The sequence below is a fragment of the Taudactylus pleione genome, unplaced genomic scaffold (assembly GCF_031769625.1).
Source record: "Taudactylus pleione unplaced genomic scaffold, aTauple2 ptg000722l, whole genome shotgun sequence".
NCBI lineage: Eukaryota > Metazoa > Chordata > Amphibia > Anura > Myobatrachidae > Taudactylus > Taudactylus pleione.
In genome coordinates, this window is record NW_028285124.1 from 1528635 (window position 1) to 1548355 (window position 19721).

General features: G+C 49.8%; 1 protein-coding gene across 1 annotated transcript in view; it reads right to left on the minus strand.

Moving 5' to 3' along the window:
- The window catches only part of LOC148477368 (BOS complex subunit NCLN-like), a 110983-nt gene extending 91785 nt beyond the window's left edge, over positions 1 to 19198 (minus strand). Inside the window, exons 1-8 of the mRNA XM_088456850.1 lie at positions 19141 to 19198; positions 18453 to 18602; positions 15676 to 15866; positions 13632 to 13774; positions 13027 to 13120; positions 11257 to 11340; positions 9192 to 9296; positions 3173 to 3260 (exon numbers count right to left, since the gene is read on the minus strand). Of these exons, the coding sequence (XP_088312976.1) occupies positions 3173 to 3260; positions 9192 to 9296; positions 11257 to 11340; positions 13027 to 13120; positions 13632 to 13774; positions 15676 to 15866; positions 18453 to 18602; positions 19141 to 19198 (913 nt within the window). The remainder of the gene's footprint in view (positions 1 to 3172; positions 3261 to 9191; positions 9297 to 11256; positions 11341 to 13026; positions 13121 to 13631; positions 13775 to 15675; positions 15867 to 18452; positions 18603 to 19140) is intronic.
- Between the last annotated feature and the right edge of the window lie 523 nt (positions 19199 to 19721).

The following is a 19721-nucleotide window of genomic DNA, read 5'->3' on the forward strand; positions in this document are numbered from 1 at the left end:
TGGGGCAACACGTAGGTAGTAAATCACCTTTCAGTGATCCTGCACCCGACAACTGGGTGAACACACAGGATCAGAGTCATCGAGGGATGGGAGACGGGGGGAATAGAGGGATACTGGTGGGGGATGAGATAGGGAAAAGAGGCACAATGATGGGGATGTTAGACAGAAATAGAGGCACACTGGTGGGCAATGGGAGACAGGAGAACAGAGGTGCACCTGTCACAATATGGGTCACCTGTCCCAGTGGTACCGGCCTGCAGCAATATGGGTCACTTGTCCCAGTGATACCGGCCTGCAGTGATATGGGTCACCTGTCCCAGTGATACTGGCCTGCAGCGATAAGGGTCACCTGTCTCAGTGATACCGGCTTGCAGTGATATGTGTCACCTGTGCCAGTGATACTGGCCTGCAGTGATATGGGTCATCTGCCCCAGTGATACCAGCCTGCAGCGATATGGGTCACCTGTCCCAGTGATACCGGCCTGCTGCGATATGGGTCACTTGTCTCAGTGATACCGGCCTGCAGCGATATGGGTCACCTGTCCCAGTGATACCGGCCTGCAGCGATATGGGTCACCTGTCCCAGTGATACCGGCCTGCAGCGATATCGGACACCTGTCCCAGTGATACCGGCCTGCAGCGATATCGGACACCTGTCCCAGTGATACCCGCCTGCAGCGATAGGGGTCACCTGTCCCAGTGATGCCGGCCTGCAGCGATAGGGGTCACCTGTCCCAGTGATACCGGCCTGCAGCGATAGGGGTCACCTGTCCCAGTGATACCGGCCTGCAGCGATATGGGTCACCTGTCCCAGTGATACCGGCCTGCAGCGATATGGGTCACCTGTCCCAGTGATACCGGTCTGCAGCGATATGGGTCACTTGTCCCAGTGATACCGGCCTGCAGCGATATGGGTCACTTGTCCCAGTGATACCCGCCTGCAGCGATAGGGGTCACCTGTCCCAGTGATACCGGCCTGCAGCGATAGGGGTCACCTGTCCCAGTGATACCGGTCTGCAGCGATAGGGGTCACCTGTCCCAGCGATACCGGCCTGCAGCGATGTGGGTCACCTGTCCCAGTGATACCGGCCTGCAGCGATATCGGTCACCTGTCCCAGTGATACCGGCCTGCAGCTATAGGGGTCACTTATCCCAGTGATACCGACCTGCAGCTATAGGGGTCACTTGTCCCAGTGATAAAGGCCTGCAGCGATATCGGTCACCTGTCCCAGTGATACCAGCCTGCAGCGATATCGGTCACCTGTCCCAGTGATACCGGCCTGCAGCGATATGGGTCACCTGTCCCAGTGATACCGGCCTGCAGCTATAGGGGTCACTTGTCCCAGTGATACCGGCCTGCAGCGATATGGGACACCTGTCCCAGTGATACTGGCCTGCAGTGATATGGGTCACCTTTCCCAGTGATACCGGCCTGCAGCTATAGGGTTCACCTGTCCCAGTGATACTGGCCTGCAGCTATAGGGGTCACTTATCCCAGTGATACCGGCCTGCAGCTATAGGGGTCACTTGTCCCAGTGATACCAGCCTGCAGCGATATCGGTCACCTGTCCCAGTGATACCGGCCTGCAGCGATAGGGGTCACTTGTCCCAGTGATACCGGCCTGCAGCGATATGGGACACCTGTCCCAGTGATACCGGCCTGCAGCGATATGGGTCACCTGTCCCAGTGATACTGGCCTGCAGTGATATGGGTCACCTGTCCCAGTGATACCGGCCTGCAGCGATATGGGTCACCTGTCCCAGTTCACCATTTGTGGCACCATACAAATAAAGGATAATAATAATCTGGTCACCCATGTGTTGTGTATAAATCCATCGCAGTTAGTACAGCTCACCGGAGAGGAATGAGAGAGTTTCCGAGCTTGTTAGAAACTGGAGATATCTCTGAGCACCAGCGATCGCAGCTATTTAAGTGTCCATCATTTTACATGACTCTTAATTCTACCTTTAACATGTGGAAACAGTCGCATCCATTCGTTTTAAGGACAGATAGATTCGTTTTTAAAAAATAGACCCCATGGACACTGCAGACGTGTATGTTTCATATCATGTGCCTCTATGACTGATGATGAATGTAGCTGTAAATGTCACTTTATGCAGAGCGTTATCTTGTTGTGTATGTGTAAGGGGTCTATGTATTAAGCCTTGGAGAGAGATAAAGTACCAAACAATCGGCTCCTAACTGTCATTTGTCAAACAGAGGGGCTCATTTAGCGAGTTTTATCATTCAGAAGGAGTGATGAAACTCGCTGTGTATGATAAACGGTGGTGATCCAGCCAATCAGCTCCCAACTGTCGTTTTTCAAATGAATGACACTTGGGAGCTGATTGGCTGGAGCACCGTTACCATACACAATGACTTTATCACTCCTTGTGAATGATAAAACTCGTTGATAAATGAGGCCTCTGGGCCTGATTCAGAGCCGCTCGCAAAAGAAGAGCGTTCGCTCTGAATCAGTGCGGCCGCTTTTTTATTTATTTATCTGGCCTCCTGGCCGCTCGCTAAGCTGTGGGTGACCACCCACATCTTTTGCAAGCGGCCAGGTGATGGTTGCGATGGTCGCGACCATCAAGCTTGCGACGAGACCCTTGTGGTAGGGTCTTGTCTGCCGCAAGCCCCAGTGAGCTTCCTGCTCTAGGTCAGTAGGGCCGCCCACAAACGGTAGGCGTTCCATCAGGAACGCCTCCGTTTGTCCAGCCACCCCCCCCCACCCGCCTACAAAATGGGACGAGCTGTCGATCAACATTGACAGCTGCCCTGTTTTTAGCGAGCCCCGGAGCGAGTGAATTTCCGCTCCGGGGCTCACGCACACACCACGCATGCGCAGTGCCTCGCCATTGACCCGCTTGCGAGCGGGTCTGAATCAGGCCCTGTGTTTGAAAAATGACAATTAGGAGCTGATTGGTTGGTCCTGTATCTCCGGTCACTTTCTTTCTCTCCAAGGCTTAGGGATGTATTTACTATTTACTAAGCCTTGGATGTAGAAAAAGTACCAGACAATCAGCTCCTAGCTGCCATGTCACAGGCTGTGTTTGAAAAATGACAGATTGGCTGGTACTTTATCTCCACCCAAGGCTTATTAAATAGACCCCTGCCTCGTTAGGGTGCTGTAGCTGTTAGTGATCGGTCACTGGATCCTCGTATCATTACCGGAATGGTCGAGATGTTCCTCTAACCAGCGTTTGCTGCCTTGGTAGTTAAACTTCCCTCCGCCGGTGAGTGAGAACAGAAGGTTATAATTGGAAGAGATGACAAGAAACATAATAATGCTCATCCCTACAGCAACATCTCCAGGTGTAATACTTCACATTGTGTATAAGCTAGGATTAGTCTCAGAGACATGGAATTTGTCTACCTACAAGGTCTGCACATTATGGGGCTGATGCATAACCGGCCCTAGGCATAGACAAATAGGCTAGGGGCATTCCAAGTCTAGGGCCGGCGGTGGTTTGTGGGGCATCTGACCTGGACGGGCGGATAGCAGCTCTGCTCTGGCTACCCTACCGCAATCGGAGCTCTCAGCCCATACAGCTGCCAGCAGCAGGAGCGGGAAGTAGAGACAGCAGGGACAGCAGACAGCAACAAAAATGGCTGCTAGAGGAGGGCTGCTGTGCATACCAGCCAGCCATCCCCACAAAGCGCAGCCAGCCATCCCCACAATGCGCAGCCAGCCATCCCCACAAAGCGCAGCCAGCCATTCCCACAAAGCGCAGCCAGCCATCCCCACAAAGCACAGCCAGCCATCCCCACAAAGCGCAGCCAGCCATCCCCACAATGAGCAGCCAGCCATCCCCACAAAGCGCAGCCAGCCATTCCCACAAAGCGCAGCCAGCCAGCCATCCCCACAAAGCACAGCCAGCCAGCCATCCCCACAAAGCGCAGCCAGCCATCCCTACAATGCGCAGCCAGCCATCCCCACAAAGAGCAGCCAGCCATTCCCACAAAGCGCAGCCAGCCAGCCATCCCCACAAAGCACAGCCAGCCATCCCCACAAAGTGCAGCCAGCCATCCCCACAAAGCGCAGCCAGCCAGCCAACCCCACAAAGCACAGCCAGCCAGCCATCCCCCAAAGCGCAGCCAGCCATCCCCACAAAGCACAGCCAGCCATCCCCACAAAGCGCAGCCAGCCATCCCCACAAAGCGCAGCCAGCCATCCCCACAAAGCGCAGCCAGCCATCCATCCCCAGAAAGCGCAGCCATCCATCCCCACAAAGCGCAGCCATCCATCCCCACAAAGCGCAGCCATCCATCCCCAGAAAGTGCAGCCAGCCATCCCCACAAAACGCAGCCATCCATCCCCAGAAAGCGCAGCCAGCCATCCAGCGCAGCCAGCCATCCATCCCCAGAAAGCGCAGCCAGCCATCCCCACAAAACGCCGCCATCCATCCCCACAAAGCGCAGCCAGCCAGTAATCCCCACAAAGCGCAGCCAGCCATCCCCACAAAGCGCAGCCAGCCATCCCCACAAAGTGCAGCCAGCCATCCCCACATAGCGCAGCCAGCCATCCCCACAAAGTGCAGCCAGCCATCCCCACATAGCGCAGCCAGCCATCCCCACAAAGCACAGCCAGCCATCCCCACAAAGCGCAGCCAGCCATCCCCACAAAGCGCAGCCAGCCATCCATCCCCACAAAGCGCAGCCATCCATCCCCACAAAGAGCAGCCAGCCATCCCCACAAAGCGCAGCCAGCCATCCCCACAAAACGCAGCCATCCATCCCCACAAAGCGCAGCCATCCATCCCCACAAAGCGCAGCCAGCCAGCCATCCCCACAAAGCGCAGCCAGCCATCCCCACAAAGCGCAGCCAGCCATCCCCACAAAACGCAGCCATCCAACCCCACAAAGCGCAGCCATCCATCCCCACAAAGCGCAGCCAGCCAGCCATCCCCACAAAGCACATGTAATATAGACAGTCCCGGTGTCCCCTCTCTCTCAGGACACATATAATACAGACAGTCCCGGTGTCCCCTCTCTCTCAGGACACATGTAATACAGACAGTCCCGGTGTCCCCTCACTCTCAGGACACATGTAATACAGACAGTCTCGGTGTCTCCTCATTCTCAGGACACATGTAATACAGACAGTCCCGGTGTCCCCTCACTCTCAGGACACATGTAATACAGACAGTCCTGGTGTCCCCTCATTCCCAGGACACATGTAATACAGACAGTCCTGGTGTCCCCTCTCTCTCAGGACACATATAATACAGACAGTCCCGGTGTCCCCTCACTCTGTAATACAGACAGTCCCGGTGTCCCCTCTCTCTCAGGACACATGTAATACAGACAGTCCCGGTGTCCCCTCACTCTCAGGACACATGTAATACAGACAGCCCCGGTGTCCCCTCACTCTCAGGACACATGTAATACAGACAGTCCCGGTGTCCCCTCACTCTCAGGACACATGTAATACAGAAAGTCTCGGTGTCTCCTCATTCTCAGGACACATGTAATACAGACAGTCCCGGTGTCCCCTCACTCTCAGGACACATGTAATACAGACAGTCCCGGTGTCTCCTCATTCCCCGGACACATGTAATACAGACAGTCCCGGTGTCCCCTCACTCTCAGGACACATGTAATACAGACAGTCCCGGTGTCCCCTCACTCTCAGGACACATGTAATACAGACAGTCCCGGTGTCCCCTCACTCTCAGGACACACGTAATACAGACAGTCCTGGTGTCCCCTCATTCCCAGGACACATGTAATACAGACAGTCCCGGTGTCCCCTCTCTCTCAGGACACATATAATACAGACAGTCCCGGTGTCCCCTCACTCTGTAATACAGACAGTCCCGGTGTCCCCTCTCTCTCAGGACACATGTAATACAGACAGTCCCGGTGTCCCCTCACTCTGTAATACAGACAGTCCCGGTGTCCCCTCACTCTAAGGACACATGTAATACAGACAGTCCCGGTGTCCCCTCACTCTCAGGACACATGTAATACAGACAGTCCCGGTGTCCCCTCACTCTCAGGACACATGTAATACAGACAGTCCCGGTGTCTCCTCATTCCCAGGACACATGTAATACAGACAGTCCCGGTGTCCCCTCACTCTCAGGATACATGTAATACAGACAGCCCCGGTGTCCCCTCACTCTCAGGACACATGTAATACAGACAGTCCCGCTGTCCCCTCACTCTCAGGACACATGTAATACAGACAGTCCCGGTGTCCCCTCACTCTCAGGACACATGTAATACAGACAGTCCCGGTGTCCCCTCACTCTCAGGACACATGTAATACAGACAGTCCCGGTGTCCCCTCACTCTCAGGATACATGTAATACAGACAGTCCCGGTGTCCCCTCATTCCCAGGATACATGTAATACAGACAGTCCCGGTGTCTCCTCACTCTCAGGACACATGTAATACAGACAGTCCCGGTGTCCCCTCACTCTCAGGACACATGTAATACAGACAGTCCCGGTGTCCCCTCACTCTCAGGACACATGTAATACAGACAGTCCCGGTGTCTGGGCCGAATTAGATACATTTCCCTGTAGTTTGGTGGGACTGTGGATTCAAAATGATTTTTATAATTTCTGCAATACTCTAATGGTGCATACACACGATCAGATTTTTCCTTCAGATATGAACGATAACGATTTAAAAATCGTTCAGTCGTTCATATCTGAAGGAAAATCGTTCATATCTGACATGCCTGAACGATGGACGATCAACGATGCGCGTTCCCGTTTGTCAGATAACGATATCTGACATCTGATGGGTTTGCAGTCAGACTTGGACGATTCCATTCATTTTAATGCAGTCAAAAATCGTTCAATCGTTCAAATCGTTCAAATCGTTCAAAACTTTGGTGAAATCGTTCAAATCGTTCAGATCGTTTAATCGTTCATCTGACAAATCTGACCGTGTGTACGCTCCATAATCTTTAAAACCAGACTACAACCAAATTATGGTCGCCTCTGTATGTTTTAAATCATGAGAGTGAGGGAACATCGGAACAGTTGCCGGGTCCCCCAGTCCCACAGCTAGCAAACCACACCCTCCAAATGGTTAATGGCAGCTGTGGCACTGAAGGGGTTAATCCAGTGCCACGGCGCCATCTTTCAACTGTTGTGGGCGGTAGGCGAAATCTTTGAAATGTGTGACAGGCGCTAGGTGCCAAGTGTTTAAATAATGTGTTTTTATGCTGCCACGGCCCAGACCCTTTCCAGCGGGCGTGGTGGTACGGGATTCAGGGGGTGGGGACAGTATGTGGGTGTCGCAGCCCCGGATCCTCTCCGACGGCTGCATTGATGCGGCAGTAAGGGTTCTACGCTGGGGCCCAAGATCCTCCCGGCGCCCCAGCTCCACAGGGTCGCTGCTGGTCCTTCTGTGCCAGCTGCTTACTGCGGCCATGTAGTGGAGGGCAGGGCTGGGTGGCCGCACACTGGGAGACCGGGGAAGACAGCTCCCAGTGCAGTGCAGCAGCAGAAGGGAGTGTGCCCTGACTGCTGGGGACCCCCAGCTCTTCAAGATAGATTGGCCACACAAGGGGGCTCCCGATATCCTCATGCAGAGAGAGGTGGGCTCATGCAGAGAGAGGGGGGCTCCCGATATCCCCATGCAGAGAGAGGGGGGGCAGATGGAGCACAGCCCGGGCCTGCACCCAGATGGCAGGGATAAGTGCTGCACACAGGGGGACCGGGCTAGCCGGCTTCCTGTGCACCACTAGTTAACTAGCTGAGCACTGGGGACTGGGAGCCTGGCTCCCATCACCCCAGCACTACTGAGCAGAGTGGCCGCACATTGGTGGTCAGGGAAAGTCAGCTCCCTGTACCCCAGCACTGAGAGGGGAGCAGCAGCTTAGCGCTGCTGGGTGTAAGGTAAAGCTGCTGTAACCAGGGCATGGTCCCAGGCTGCAGAGCCGAAAGCCCTATGCTGGGGACTGGGAGCCTGGCTACCAGTGTCCCAGCATGGAAAAGCTGATTTAGTAAAGCCCAGCGCTGGGCACACAGTGTAAACACACATAGGTACATAATGTAAAATAAAATGTTTTCATGTATATAAATTGTATGTAAAAGGTAAAATTTTAAATGTAAAATGGACTTGATATCTCTGGACGGCCAGGGGATACAGAATATAGAGTCCTCAGTGGGCTGCTGGGTCCCCCAGCCCCTTCCAGAAAAATAAATTGCCCTCCTATGCAGCCTCATGCCTGAGAGGGGTATGAGGGGGTGCATAGGAAGCTGGCTAAGGCAGCCAGCTAATTATTTCTAGGGAGCTCCAAAAAGCTTCCCCTCCGTGGCCAGGAAACCATGCCCACCACCACCACTGGAGCTCAGATTCAGGCAGGGGTGGCAGGCTTGGTCCCTTAGCAGATTCCTGGAAGTACGTTTTGGAGGGAAACCTCCCTCGGCCCTAGATGAGCCAACTACTGGGTGGTGACCAAAACACCAGGTGGGCTCGGGCATAGGGGAGTGACCACTTCCCACTGTCCATAGGGGACAATGGTAAACGTGTATGTGGCCAGCACATGCACAGGTCATGCACTTAAGGTGATTGGTTGGTGACTAGAGGACGGACTTACTCCCTTTGATAATGTGTATTGAAGTGGCATAAAAGAAGGTTTCATTCCTGGTAATATTGTACATCCTTGTATAGCTTTTGAAGATCAAGACTGCTGTAAGATGTCTGTGTACTGTACTCCTTAAAGGTGAGGGAAGGATCTTTTTAAAGACCATGAGCAATAAACCTCTTTGCCTATTGCATCTGCATCCTGTGACCAACAGAATTGTGCAAAACGCCATTCCGTTCTCCAGCAGTTCTAGGTTGAGCCAAGTGTCTCCAGATTCAAATACTCTGCCAGTTACCGTGCAGGGCCTGGTCCATTGTGAGGGATCAGGAGGAAACAGCCAACAGCACTCAAGAGTTGTGGCCGCAGTTAGTCGACACAGCAGATGCGGTTCCAGGTGCCGGCGGTAGGAGTGTACATAAAACGGTTCCAAATGCCGATGGTAGAGTTTGGTGGTGGCAGCTACATACCCGCCCACTGCGTAGTAGGTGGAGTCAGTGACAGGTGATCACTGATGGTAAACAGGAATCTCAGTGGGGATCAAAAACCCCAATCTGTGATCGGGAGTGGCTAGGTCTAGGTCATCCGGTCACAGGAACCATTTAAAAAATAATAATAGGATAACTGTAACGATAAACTCACCTGGCATGGCTCCGCGGGGTATTGTACAGTAAGTGAAAGAGACAAATAATTTCCAGAAGCACAGAAACCCCACTGGCATTAGAATATGCCCCATAAGCCAACCACTGTGGGGAATACAGGAGAAGGGTTAGATACACAGCCACTGTGGGGATACAGAAGAGGGGTTAGATACACAGCCACTGCGGGGATACAGGAGAGGGGTTAGATACACAGCCACTGTGGGGATACAGGAGAGGGGTTAGATACACAGCCACTGTGGGGAATACAGAAGATGGGTTAGATACACAGCCACTGTGAGAATACAGGAGAGGGGTTAGTTACACAGCCACTGTGAGAATACAGGAGAGGGGTTAGATACACAGCCACTGTGGGGGATACAGGAGAGAGGTTAGATACACAGACACTGCGGGGATATAGGAGAGGTGGAAGATAGAGGAACTGTAGGGTATACAGTAGAGAGGGTTAGATACATAGGGCCTGATTCAGACCCACTCGCGAGCGGCTGTCCGCTTGCAAGTGGGTCGATGTTATGGACTGAGCATGCGCACGACGGAGGGAGCTCCGTCGTGCGCATGCGCCAGACACGACGAGCGAAGGAAAGTCCTTCGCTCGTTGTGTCCGATCAAAGGGGGCGTGCTGTCAATGTTGATTGACAGCACGCCCCCTTTGGTGGGCGTGCCGGGGGCGTGCCTCCCTGACGGGGGCGTTCCCACGGGAACGCCTCCCGTCAAAAGCCGGCCCACTGACATCACTAGTGATGTCAGTGGGAGTGATTTTGGCTCTGATAGAGCCAAAATCACTCCGGAGCTTGCGGTTGAAAACCTCAACCGCAGGCTCCGGCTCGCAATTTCGATGGTCGCGATGGTCTCGACCATCGCGGCCATCACAATGCACGCTCGTATAGCCTGTGGGTGGTGACCCACAGCTATACGAGCGTCCAGGTGGACGCGCCATGAAAATGGAGCCCGGCCCTCATTCAGAGCGTGCGCTCTGCTCAGAGCGTACGGCTCTGAATGAGGGCCATAGGCCCATATTCAGATCCGCTCGCTGCCAGAGGCAGCTCGCAGGTCTGATGGGCGTGTTTTTTTTTTTTTTTTCTCTGGCCACTTGCTAAGCTGTGGGAGACCTCCCACAGCTTGTGCGAGTGGCTAAAAGGCCGTCGCGATTATCGCGATCATCGGCCTTGCGACAAGACCCTGTGGTAGGGTCTCGGCTACCGCAAGGCCAAGTGGACTTCCTGCTCTAATAGAGCAGGAAGTCTACTACTGACATCAGTAATGATGTCAGTAGGGCCTCCCACAAACGCCAGGCATTCCTAAGGGAACGCTTGAATTTGTGCAGACACCCCCCCTCCCCGCCTACAAAATGGGGCGAGCTGTCACTCACCATCGACAGCCTCCCTGTCTTGTAGCGCGCCCCGCAGCGACTGAAGTTCAGTCGCTCGGCGGGGCTCGCGCATGCGGCAGGGGGGAAAAAATCAAGCCGCTTGCGAGCGCTGTGAATCAGGCCCATAGCCACTGGGGAATACAGGAGATGGGTTAGATACACCGTCACTGTTGGAAATACAGGAGATTGGGTTAGATTGATACAGTCACTGTGGGGGATATAGGAGAGGGAGATAGATACTCACTGAGGGGTCTATTTACTAAGCAGTGTTAGGAGACAGAGTGAAAAGTGATAAGGTGCCAGCCAATCAGCTCCCAACTGTCATCTCACAGGCTGTGTTTGAAAAATGACAGTTGGGAGCTGATTGGCTGGCACCTTATCACTTTCTTATCACTTTTCACTCTGTCTCCTAACACTGCTTAGTAAATAGACCCCACAGACACTGCGGAGGGTATAGGAGAGGGAGATAGATACAGACACTACGGGGGATACTGTAGGAGAGGGAGATAGGGGGAGATAGATACAGACACTGCAGGGCATATAGGGGAGGGGGCCTTGAGGACCACGTTTGGGAAGCATTTTCCCAAAATAATGGTGATATTTCCCTCTTTGGTATCAGTAACAACTGATCTCTCTATAGGGCCTGAGCTTATAGCAGGGAAATCATAGATCACTTACTGGTGCTGCTCCGAAGGAGTCATAATGGGCAACAACAACGACTGTAAGGAGCTCGCCAACCTCACCGCGCCCCGATAGCTGCCCCTGCGTAGGAGAAGACACAGCTGAGTCCCCGCCCTCTCTCCCCCAGCTAATAACAGGACAATACTGGGAACAGTCATTGCTACATGTATTTCCTGTCTATAAGAAGCATAAAATTAATGTATTGAATTACATGGCAAAGAATTAAGATCCGTCCTTTATAATAGGTTAAATTGTATATTATTAAAGGGGTCAGTACCCACATTATTACCAACCAGTGTTGGACTAGGGGCATGAAGGGCCCACCGGGGGTAGGTAGTGGTAGAGGCCCATGCTTAAAGGGTGTGGCCAGCCTCCAGAGCGGTGTGGCCATCCAGAACAGAGACTTGGATAACAATTATAAAAGGACGTAGCTCGTAGACAGCATGGATACACTACATGGCCTGTTTATCCATGTTCCTGCTTTACCTAACAAAGTGACTCTGTAATGAAGTAACAACGTATTGAAGTGCACTGTGTGAAATCTGACATTAGAAGAGGAGGTGGGGCCCACTGGGGATTTCCCCTGTACCCCTGTGGGCCAGTCCGACCATGATACTGACCGAGGTCCAGGTTACTGACATGAATAATGTATTTTATAGAACTACATTGCAGGAGCACACTGTCCATGTGATGCCACAGGCCATGTCATTGGGAGTATTTGCCATCAGCACTGCTCCTCCCCCACACTCCTCTTTCACATGATCCTCCCCTGCACAGTACTGCACCTCCCCTGCTCAGCACTGCTCCTGCCCCACATTCCTCTTTGACATGATCCTCCCCTGCACAGTATTGCTCCTCCCCTGCTCAGCACTGCTCCTGCCCCGCATTCCTCTTTCACATGATCCTCCCCTGCACAGTATTGCTCCTCCCCTGCTCAGCAGTGCACCTCTACTGCTCACCACTGCTCCTGTCCTGTTCATGAGTGCACCTCTTCTACTCACCACTGCTCCTTCCCTGCTCAGCTGTGTACCTCTCATACTCACCACTACTCCTACTCTGCTTAGCACTGCTCTTTCTCTGCTCAGCAAGTGTACCTCTTCTACTCACCACTGCTCCTCCCCTGCTCAGCAGTGCACCTCTCCTGCTCACCACTGCTCCTCCCCTGCTCAGCAGTGCACCTCTCCTGCTCACCACTGCTCCTCCCCTGCTCAGCAGTGCACCTCTCCTGCTCACCACTCCTCCTCATCTACTTATCACTACTCTTCCCCTGCTCAGCACTGCACCTCTCCTGCTCAGCAGTGCACCTCTCCTGCTCACCACTGCTCCTCCCCTGCTCAGCAGTGCACCTCTCCTGCTCACCACTCCTCCTCATCTACTTATCACTACTCTTCCCCTGCTCAGCACTGCACCTCTCCTGCTCAGCAGTGCACCTCTCCTGCTCACCACTGCTCCTCCCCTGCTCAGCAGTGCACCTCTCCTGCTCACCACTCCTCCTCATCTACTTATCACTACTCTTCCCCTGCTCAGCACTGCACCTCTCCTGCTCAGCAGTGCACCTCTCCTGCTCACCACTGCTCCTCCCCTGCTCAGCAGTGCACCTCTCCTGCTCACCACTCCTCCTCATCTACTTATCACTACTCTTCCCCTGCTCACCTGGAGGTAAATTGTACAATACACTACACCCCTTCCCCATTGTCTTTGTTTAACGTGACTACACATTAGTTTTAAACGAGGCTCCATACAAAGAATAAAATGGCAGCTTCTTACCTCCAGGGTGGCAATAACCGGTGTACGGATGGGCTTACTCTGTACCTCACTGGTCATCATCTGAAAGCCGCTTCCCAAAAAAATTAAATAAATCCTTTTGGACCTGAACCTTTCATTGAATCCCACCTGGATTGAGAGACGTCACACCTGAGGTATATGGTATAACAGCACAGTATACAGTAGGACACACATGAACCTACATTGGTTTATATCAACAAATAAACTGTAACATGAGGACAAATATTCCAGACCTGGGCTCGGAATACTGATGGCCATCGATGGGTACCAACTATGCAATGGATTACAATCGATAGTTTCACCTAGTAATCCCTGTTTTTGACTGACTTCACGGATGTTGGGGCGGAGTTATGCTCCGTTCCCGGCAGCTTGTAGAAAAAAAAACATTTGGTTTTGCTGTGCCATCGATGGAGCTAAGCCATCTGGTTCTCCCCCATCGATGGTAAAAGCATTTAACATTGGCCATAAACCATCGTTAATTATGAATCATCGATGGCCATCATTAGCTCAAAGAAAATATATGGGCGGGTTATCAGGGGGGCAGCACCAGGTTCCTCATACAGATACCAGCTGCAGATCTTCAGGACTCACCTTCCAAGGCTGAGGATGATGTCACAGAAGCCGCTCTGTTTTCCTCATACATCTCTAGAAGAGCTTTATTCTCTAGAGCAAAGTAGACAGGAAGGAGGATTTCCTTCCCGAGTATCTCCATCTCTATATCCACAAAACCCTGCACAGGAAACAGCAAGAAACAGCCTGAATGTCAATTACATGAACCCAATAACCCTGACCAAGCCAGGCAAGAGTGGTAACTAATGGCAGCTCCACTAATCACTGATGTGGCCTAATGATAATCGTCAGCGGCTATCAGGACGGCAGTGCACCCTGTGCAGCACAGCTGCCCCTCTCGCTCCCCATCGCCCCCTTCCTCCCCCTGAGTGCATAGCTTTTCCTCTAGGGAGTGAGAAGAGGGCGGGGACCTTCATCTGCGTTTCTGGAGCACTGCAGAGATCCCTTCCTGCAGACCTCTGGAGCTGGGCAGTTCATGGCCGGTGACGCTGGAGGATTCCGCCCTGTGGGGAGGCACCGGCCGCACCACCCTCCCTACGGCCATGATAATCGTTATGGTGGCTAATATAAAGAAGTTACTTCTGATCGAGAAGGATAACGTAGAACATTTGCCTGAAAGTGTCTGTTGAAGACTCTGAAACTCATGGTGGCTGCAGGTACATTAGCAACTTCTGTATATATAAAGAAACACAGGGCCTGATTCAGAGCCGCTCGTAAGCGGCCGCTCGTTCGCTCCGAGCGATGTTCGCACATCTGCGCATGCGCCAACCAGTCAGTGCGGTCGGAAATCATGTGCTCGCAAAATAGCGAGTGCCTGCTAATTTGAGTGACAGGATGAGGCATTTGTGGGTGGTAACAGGGGAAGGTGCTTGAAAACGGGGAGTGGAGATCAGAACGCAGGCGTGCCAAACGGTCAAAACGGGCGTTTAATGGGTGTGCATAATTAACAAAGCAGCGTCATCGACCACGTCACTTGGTTGTCTTTTAGCCTGAACTGCTCGCATGATTGCGGTAGGAAAATGCTACTCCGGGACTGGTCTGGCTGGGCCTCCTCAGGGCATCACCACTTAATACACACAGTTGCTTTTCACATCACCTTTTATGTTTGTTTATTATTCATGTATTTTTTCACATATATTTTAACCTCTCATGCCACACTTAATGATTACTCACACACAGCTATACTTTACACTGCACTGTCACTCTTTTTCCATTTTCGTGTGATGCCCTGGGGGGGTCCTGGGCTGGACGTTTTTTGGGGTGCACTGCGCCCCGGACGTGAACCTCTTAGTGTTAGGGACTGCTGGTAACAGAGAAGCCGTGACGTGGCCCAGCAGCCTCCCATGTGTTTGCAAATGCATGCAACTAATATCTCTGAATTTCTATGACCATATAGTTTTCATATATTGTTGCAGGTATTATTCAGTGTGCTGAGGTACAATAGGGGGTTAAATCCCCCTCCTTTTCTACCTGGTAGGAAAATGCTACCACAAGCACTGCGAGCAGTTCATACGCCTTTCGATGTACTCGATTAATCAAATAAATAGCGGAGATGACGTATGATGTGAGCGGCCAAGGGGCGTCTTTACAAAATAGCGAGCGCATGTTTCGGACGCTCGCTCAGACATAGAGGCGTGAGCGCTCAATTTAAATAGCCAGCCCCTTTTCTGAACGAGCGTCTGCAAATAGCGTCCGGCTCTGAATCAGGCCCACAGCCCACAATTTGCTTCCAAATTTGGTAAAGGCAGAAAACATCCTTGTTAAATAGAGTTATCCTTTCATAAGAAGGATAGTGAAAGGGAATGAAATAAAACGTGAATCCCACCAAGCACTGATGCAGGAGAAGATGGTGAAAGGGGTAATTACTAAGGCACTGATAGTAAGTTGGACTCTGAAGAGATGTTGTTACCTTTTCACCATTTACACCAGCAAAGTTAGTGACCCCAAGTGGTGGTGTCCTGACAAGCACTCGCCATTCCCTGCGTCACTGTGTCTCTATATATACCATCCGATGTGCTTTATTACGCCATATACCTGTGGTGTCGGGCTGCCTCACGTTACCTGCCCTGGGTCTTGCAGCACACTGGAGACATTTGGGGGGACCAGTATAAGCACAGCGGCTGCTGACTGGGAGAGGGTCCGGGTCCATTTCTCCATAGAGAAGTCTGTAACTCTCATGATAACACAGCGACGGGTCAGCATCTCGGCCTCCAGGGTTCTGCTCTCTGCGTTCACCTGTACCGCCCTGCACCCTGCGGAGAACATAACACTGGGGGGCTCAGTCATCAGATACCTCTGAGACACAACAAGTCACACTCTACCAGCATTATACAAACACCATACTCAGGTAATGCTACAGAGTCTGCACCCTCCCCACCAACTAACACCCCCATTGCAGAGGCCGCTGCAGCCTCACCAGACAACAAACTTCATTTATCCATCATCTCATTTTCCCCAGGTGGTCTCACAATATTTTGTGACTTTAATATCACACCTCAGTTACTGTATTTATTTACCAATAATTGCAAAGTCTTCCTGGTTTAGATGAGTGCTGTAGAAAGGAAGTGATGCCTCTAAGGATTGTCCACCACTAGGCAGGAGCCTAGGGCCGAATGTGGCCCTGACAATGTGTATGAGTACAGATGTCGGCATTGGATCAGTAAAATACTATATAGTATAACAGTATAACACTATATATATTATAACAGCATAGCATTATATAGTATAACACTATATATAGTATAACAGCATAACACTATATAGTATACCAGTATAACACTATATATAGTATAACAGCATAACATTATATAGTATAACAGTATAACACTATATATAGTATGACAGCATAACATTATATAGTATAACAGTATAACACTAAATATAGTATAACAGTATAACACTATATATAGTATAACAGTATAACACTATATATAGTATAACAATATAACACTATATATAGTATAACAGTATAACACTATATATAGTATAACAATATAACACTATATATAGTATATCAGCATAACACTATATATAGCATAACAGTAGAACCCTAAATATAGTATAACACTATATATAGTATAAGAGTATAATGCTATATAAAGTATAACACTATATATAGTATAAGAGTATAACACTATATATAGTATAAGAGTATACCACTATATATAGTATAACAGTATAACACTATATATAGTATAACATTATATATAGTATAACACTATATATAGTATAACACTATATATAGTATAAGAGTATAACACTATATATAGTATAACAGTATAACATTATATATACTATAACAGTATAACACTATATATAGTATAACAGTATAACATTATATATACTATAACAGTATAACACTATATATAGTATAACGGTATGACCATATATATAGTATAACAGCGTAACACTATATATATATATAGTATAACATTATATATAGTATAACAGTATAACGCTATATATAGTATAACACTATATATCGTATAACAATATAACACTATATATTGTATAACACTATATATATATAGTATAACACTATATATATAGTATATCAGTATAACACTATATACATATAGTGTTATAATATATATATATATATATAGATATATAGATATATATAGTTATACTATGTATACAGTGTTATACTGTTATACTATATATATATATAGTGTTATATTGTTATACTATATGTAGTGTTATACTGTTATACTATATAGTGTTATATTGTTATACTATATATATATATATATATATTATATATATATACATATATAGTGTTATATTGTTATACTATATATATATATATATATATATATATATAGTGTTATATTGTTATACTATATGTAGTGTTATACTGTTATACTATATATTGTTATACTATATATATATATATATATATATATATATAGTGTTATACTATAACACTATTGAGCATCTTGTCTCAGTGTATTTCCATCACTGCGCATCTCTAGACACCCTATGGCAAGTGCCGCTTCTCTGTCTGAGCGTGGCGCCCAGCGTGCGTCTTTGGACGCAGTCACATTTAGCGACCCCCGGGAGTGTCCACTAAAAGTCACAGAGCTGGCGTCAGATGATGTACTGTGTCTCTGAGCGCCGACAATCAGGACACATGTGCAGTGCGACGCAGATGCAGACTTCACACACTGAACAACCACGCGCAGCATTGACAATGCGTCCATCTCAGAATCAGGCCCTTTATGGGGTAAATGTAATAGTCTGCGGCTTGCAGGCATAAGCAAATTCATGGCAAGCCTGTCTGATGTTTTCAAGGAGCAATAATTTAACCCGGTTTTGCCTTTCATATGACTGTCCATTTACAACCATATTATCCTACTCTCCCGGAAGTTGTGAGAGGCTCCCAAATTTTCGGGAAAGAGGAGGAGAGCGGGTGCTAAGTACCCAGGCCCAGGCTTGTTGGGGGGGGGGGCAATGTACATTCATATAAGTATAATAAGACCCATGGTCTGTCATACAGGGGATCCTAAGCTCATGTTAGAGCATGTAAATGCATCATCCCTCCCACAGTGCCCCTAGTGTTACATCATAATAGTATGATAGGACACATATTCTATCTGTCATACAGGGGATCCTAAGCTCATGTTAGAGCAGGTAAATGCATCATCCCTCCCACAGTACCCCAGTGTTACATCAGATAAGTATGATAGGATACAGAAGACATACTGTATTTATATGACACTCACCATGAAGGACCATAGACCTGATCTATTCCAGAGCGGGACCTGGCTCAGCTGGGAGGACAGGGGGTCAACTCAGGTATTATACCATGGTTGGTGATCAGATCACCATACACTCACCATGTTGGTGTCCCTCCAGGCTGTACTGCTGCATCCGGTATACGGTGAACTCCAGCGGAGCGATGCTGACTGGGAGGACCAGTAATAGGAGTAGAACTTCCAATATCCTTCGCACAAGTGAGCTACGATGGGGAGCACAAGACCACAATGCTGGGCCTCACACACAGATGACAAAGTGTCAGCTCATTGTCTCACTGTCCTACCGACACCATGTGTCTAATCTGTCTGGATCTAACGGAGATAATCTGTCACCCTGTCCAGGATCCTTAATGCTCAGAGAGAGCTCAGTAATTAATGCTCCTGCTGTTTATAATATACAGAGACAACTGTTCTCTCCGGACCTAAGTCTGAGGTGGGAGTACAGCAAAACTGAGCAGTAACTGAGCATCTTGGTAACACCAGGCTGCACTGTAGGGGGGTAGATGTAACGTTAGCACAGAGATTAGATTTGGGAGAAGGGCATCCAAACTGAAATCTAATTTGCAGTGTAAAAATAAAGCTGTCCAGCATTTCTGGGCTACATGCAACAGCAGCCAGTATTTACCCTGCATGCTAACATAGATAATGTATGTGCACACCTTGCAATGAAACCGAAGGGGGGGGGGGGGACCGGGTACTAATAACTCGTGGCCGGGCTTGTTGGAGGGGTCAGACGGGAGGGCAGGTACACCCCCCCCATCCCTCTTACCTGTCAGCAACCTGTGTCTGTAGTCCAGTACACGCTGCTGACGCGATCCATCGGCCATCCGTACTCAGGGAAATGTACTTGTATGCCCCTGTGCGCGGCCGGGAGGGTGGGCCAGTAGGGCGTAAGGACTGAATTAATTATTTGTAGAGTACATAGTAGTGTGTGAAGTAATAAAGGTGAATATTACCCCTCGGAAGGTAATTTGGAGAAAACGCTTTCTGACTGTTCAGCATTTCCCACCATGATGGAGACGCAGAGAGTGAGCACCTGGTGATCTCGGCATGTACAGTATATGGTACAGCGACAGTATATACAAGATGTGGTTATAGTAACACAATAGTGACAGCTCCATAGCACCTACCAGAACAATGCACTGGCTGTACCCTCGCCTCAAATTAATATAATACTCTACGCCCCCAGGTGGACGGCTGGGCTATCTCCACTATATTTGGCTCAATACTTTGGGGGTTAGTAATAGGTTCTAGGGGCCTGATTCAGAACCGCTCATGAGCTCATTGCGCTCGCAAGTGGGTCAATGGTGGGCCAATGCGCATGCGTAAGCCCTGTAGCGAGTGAGAAAT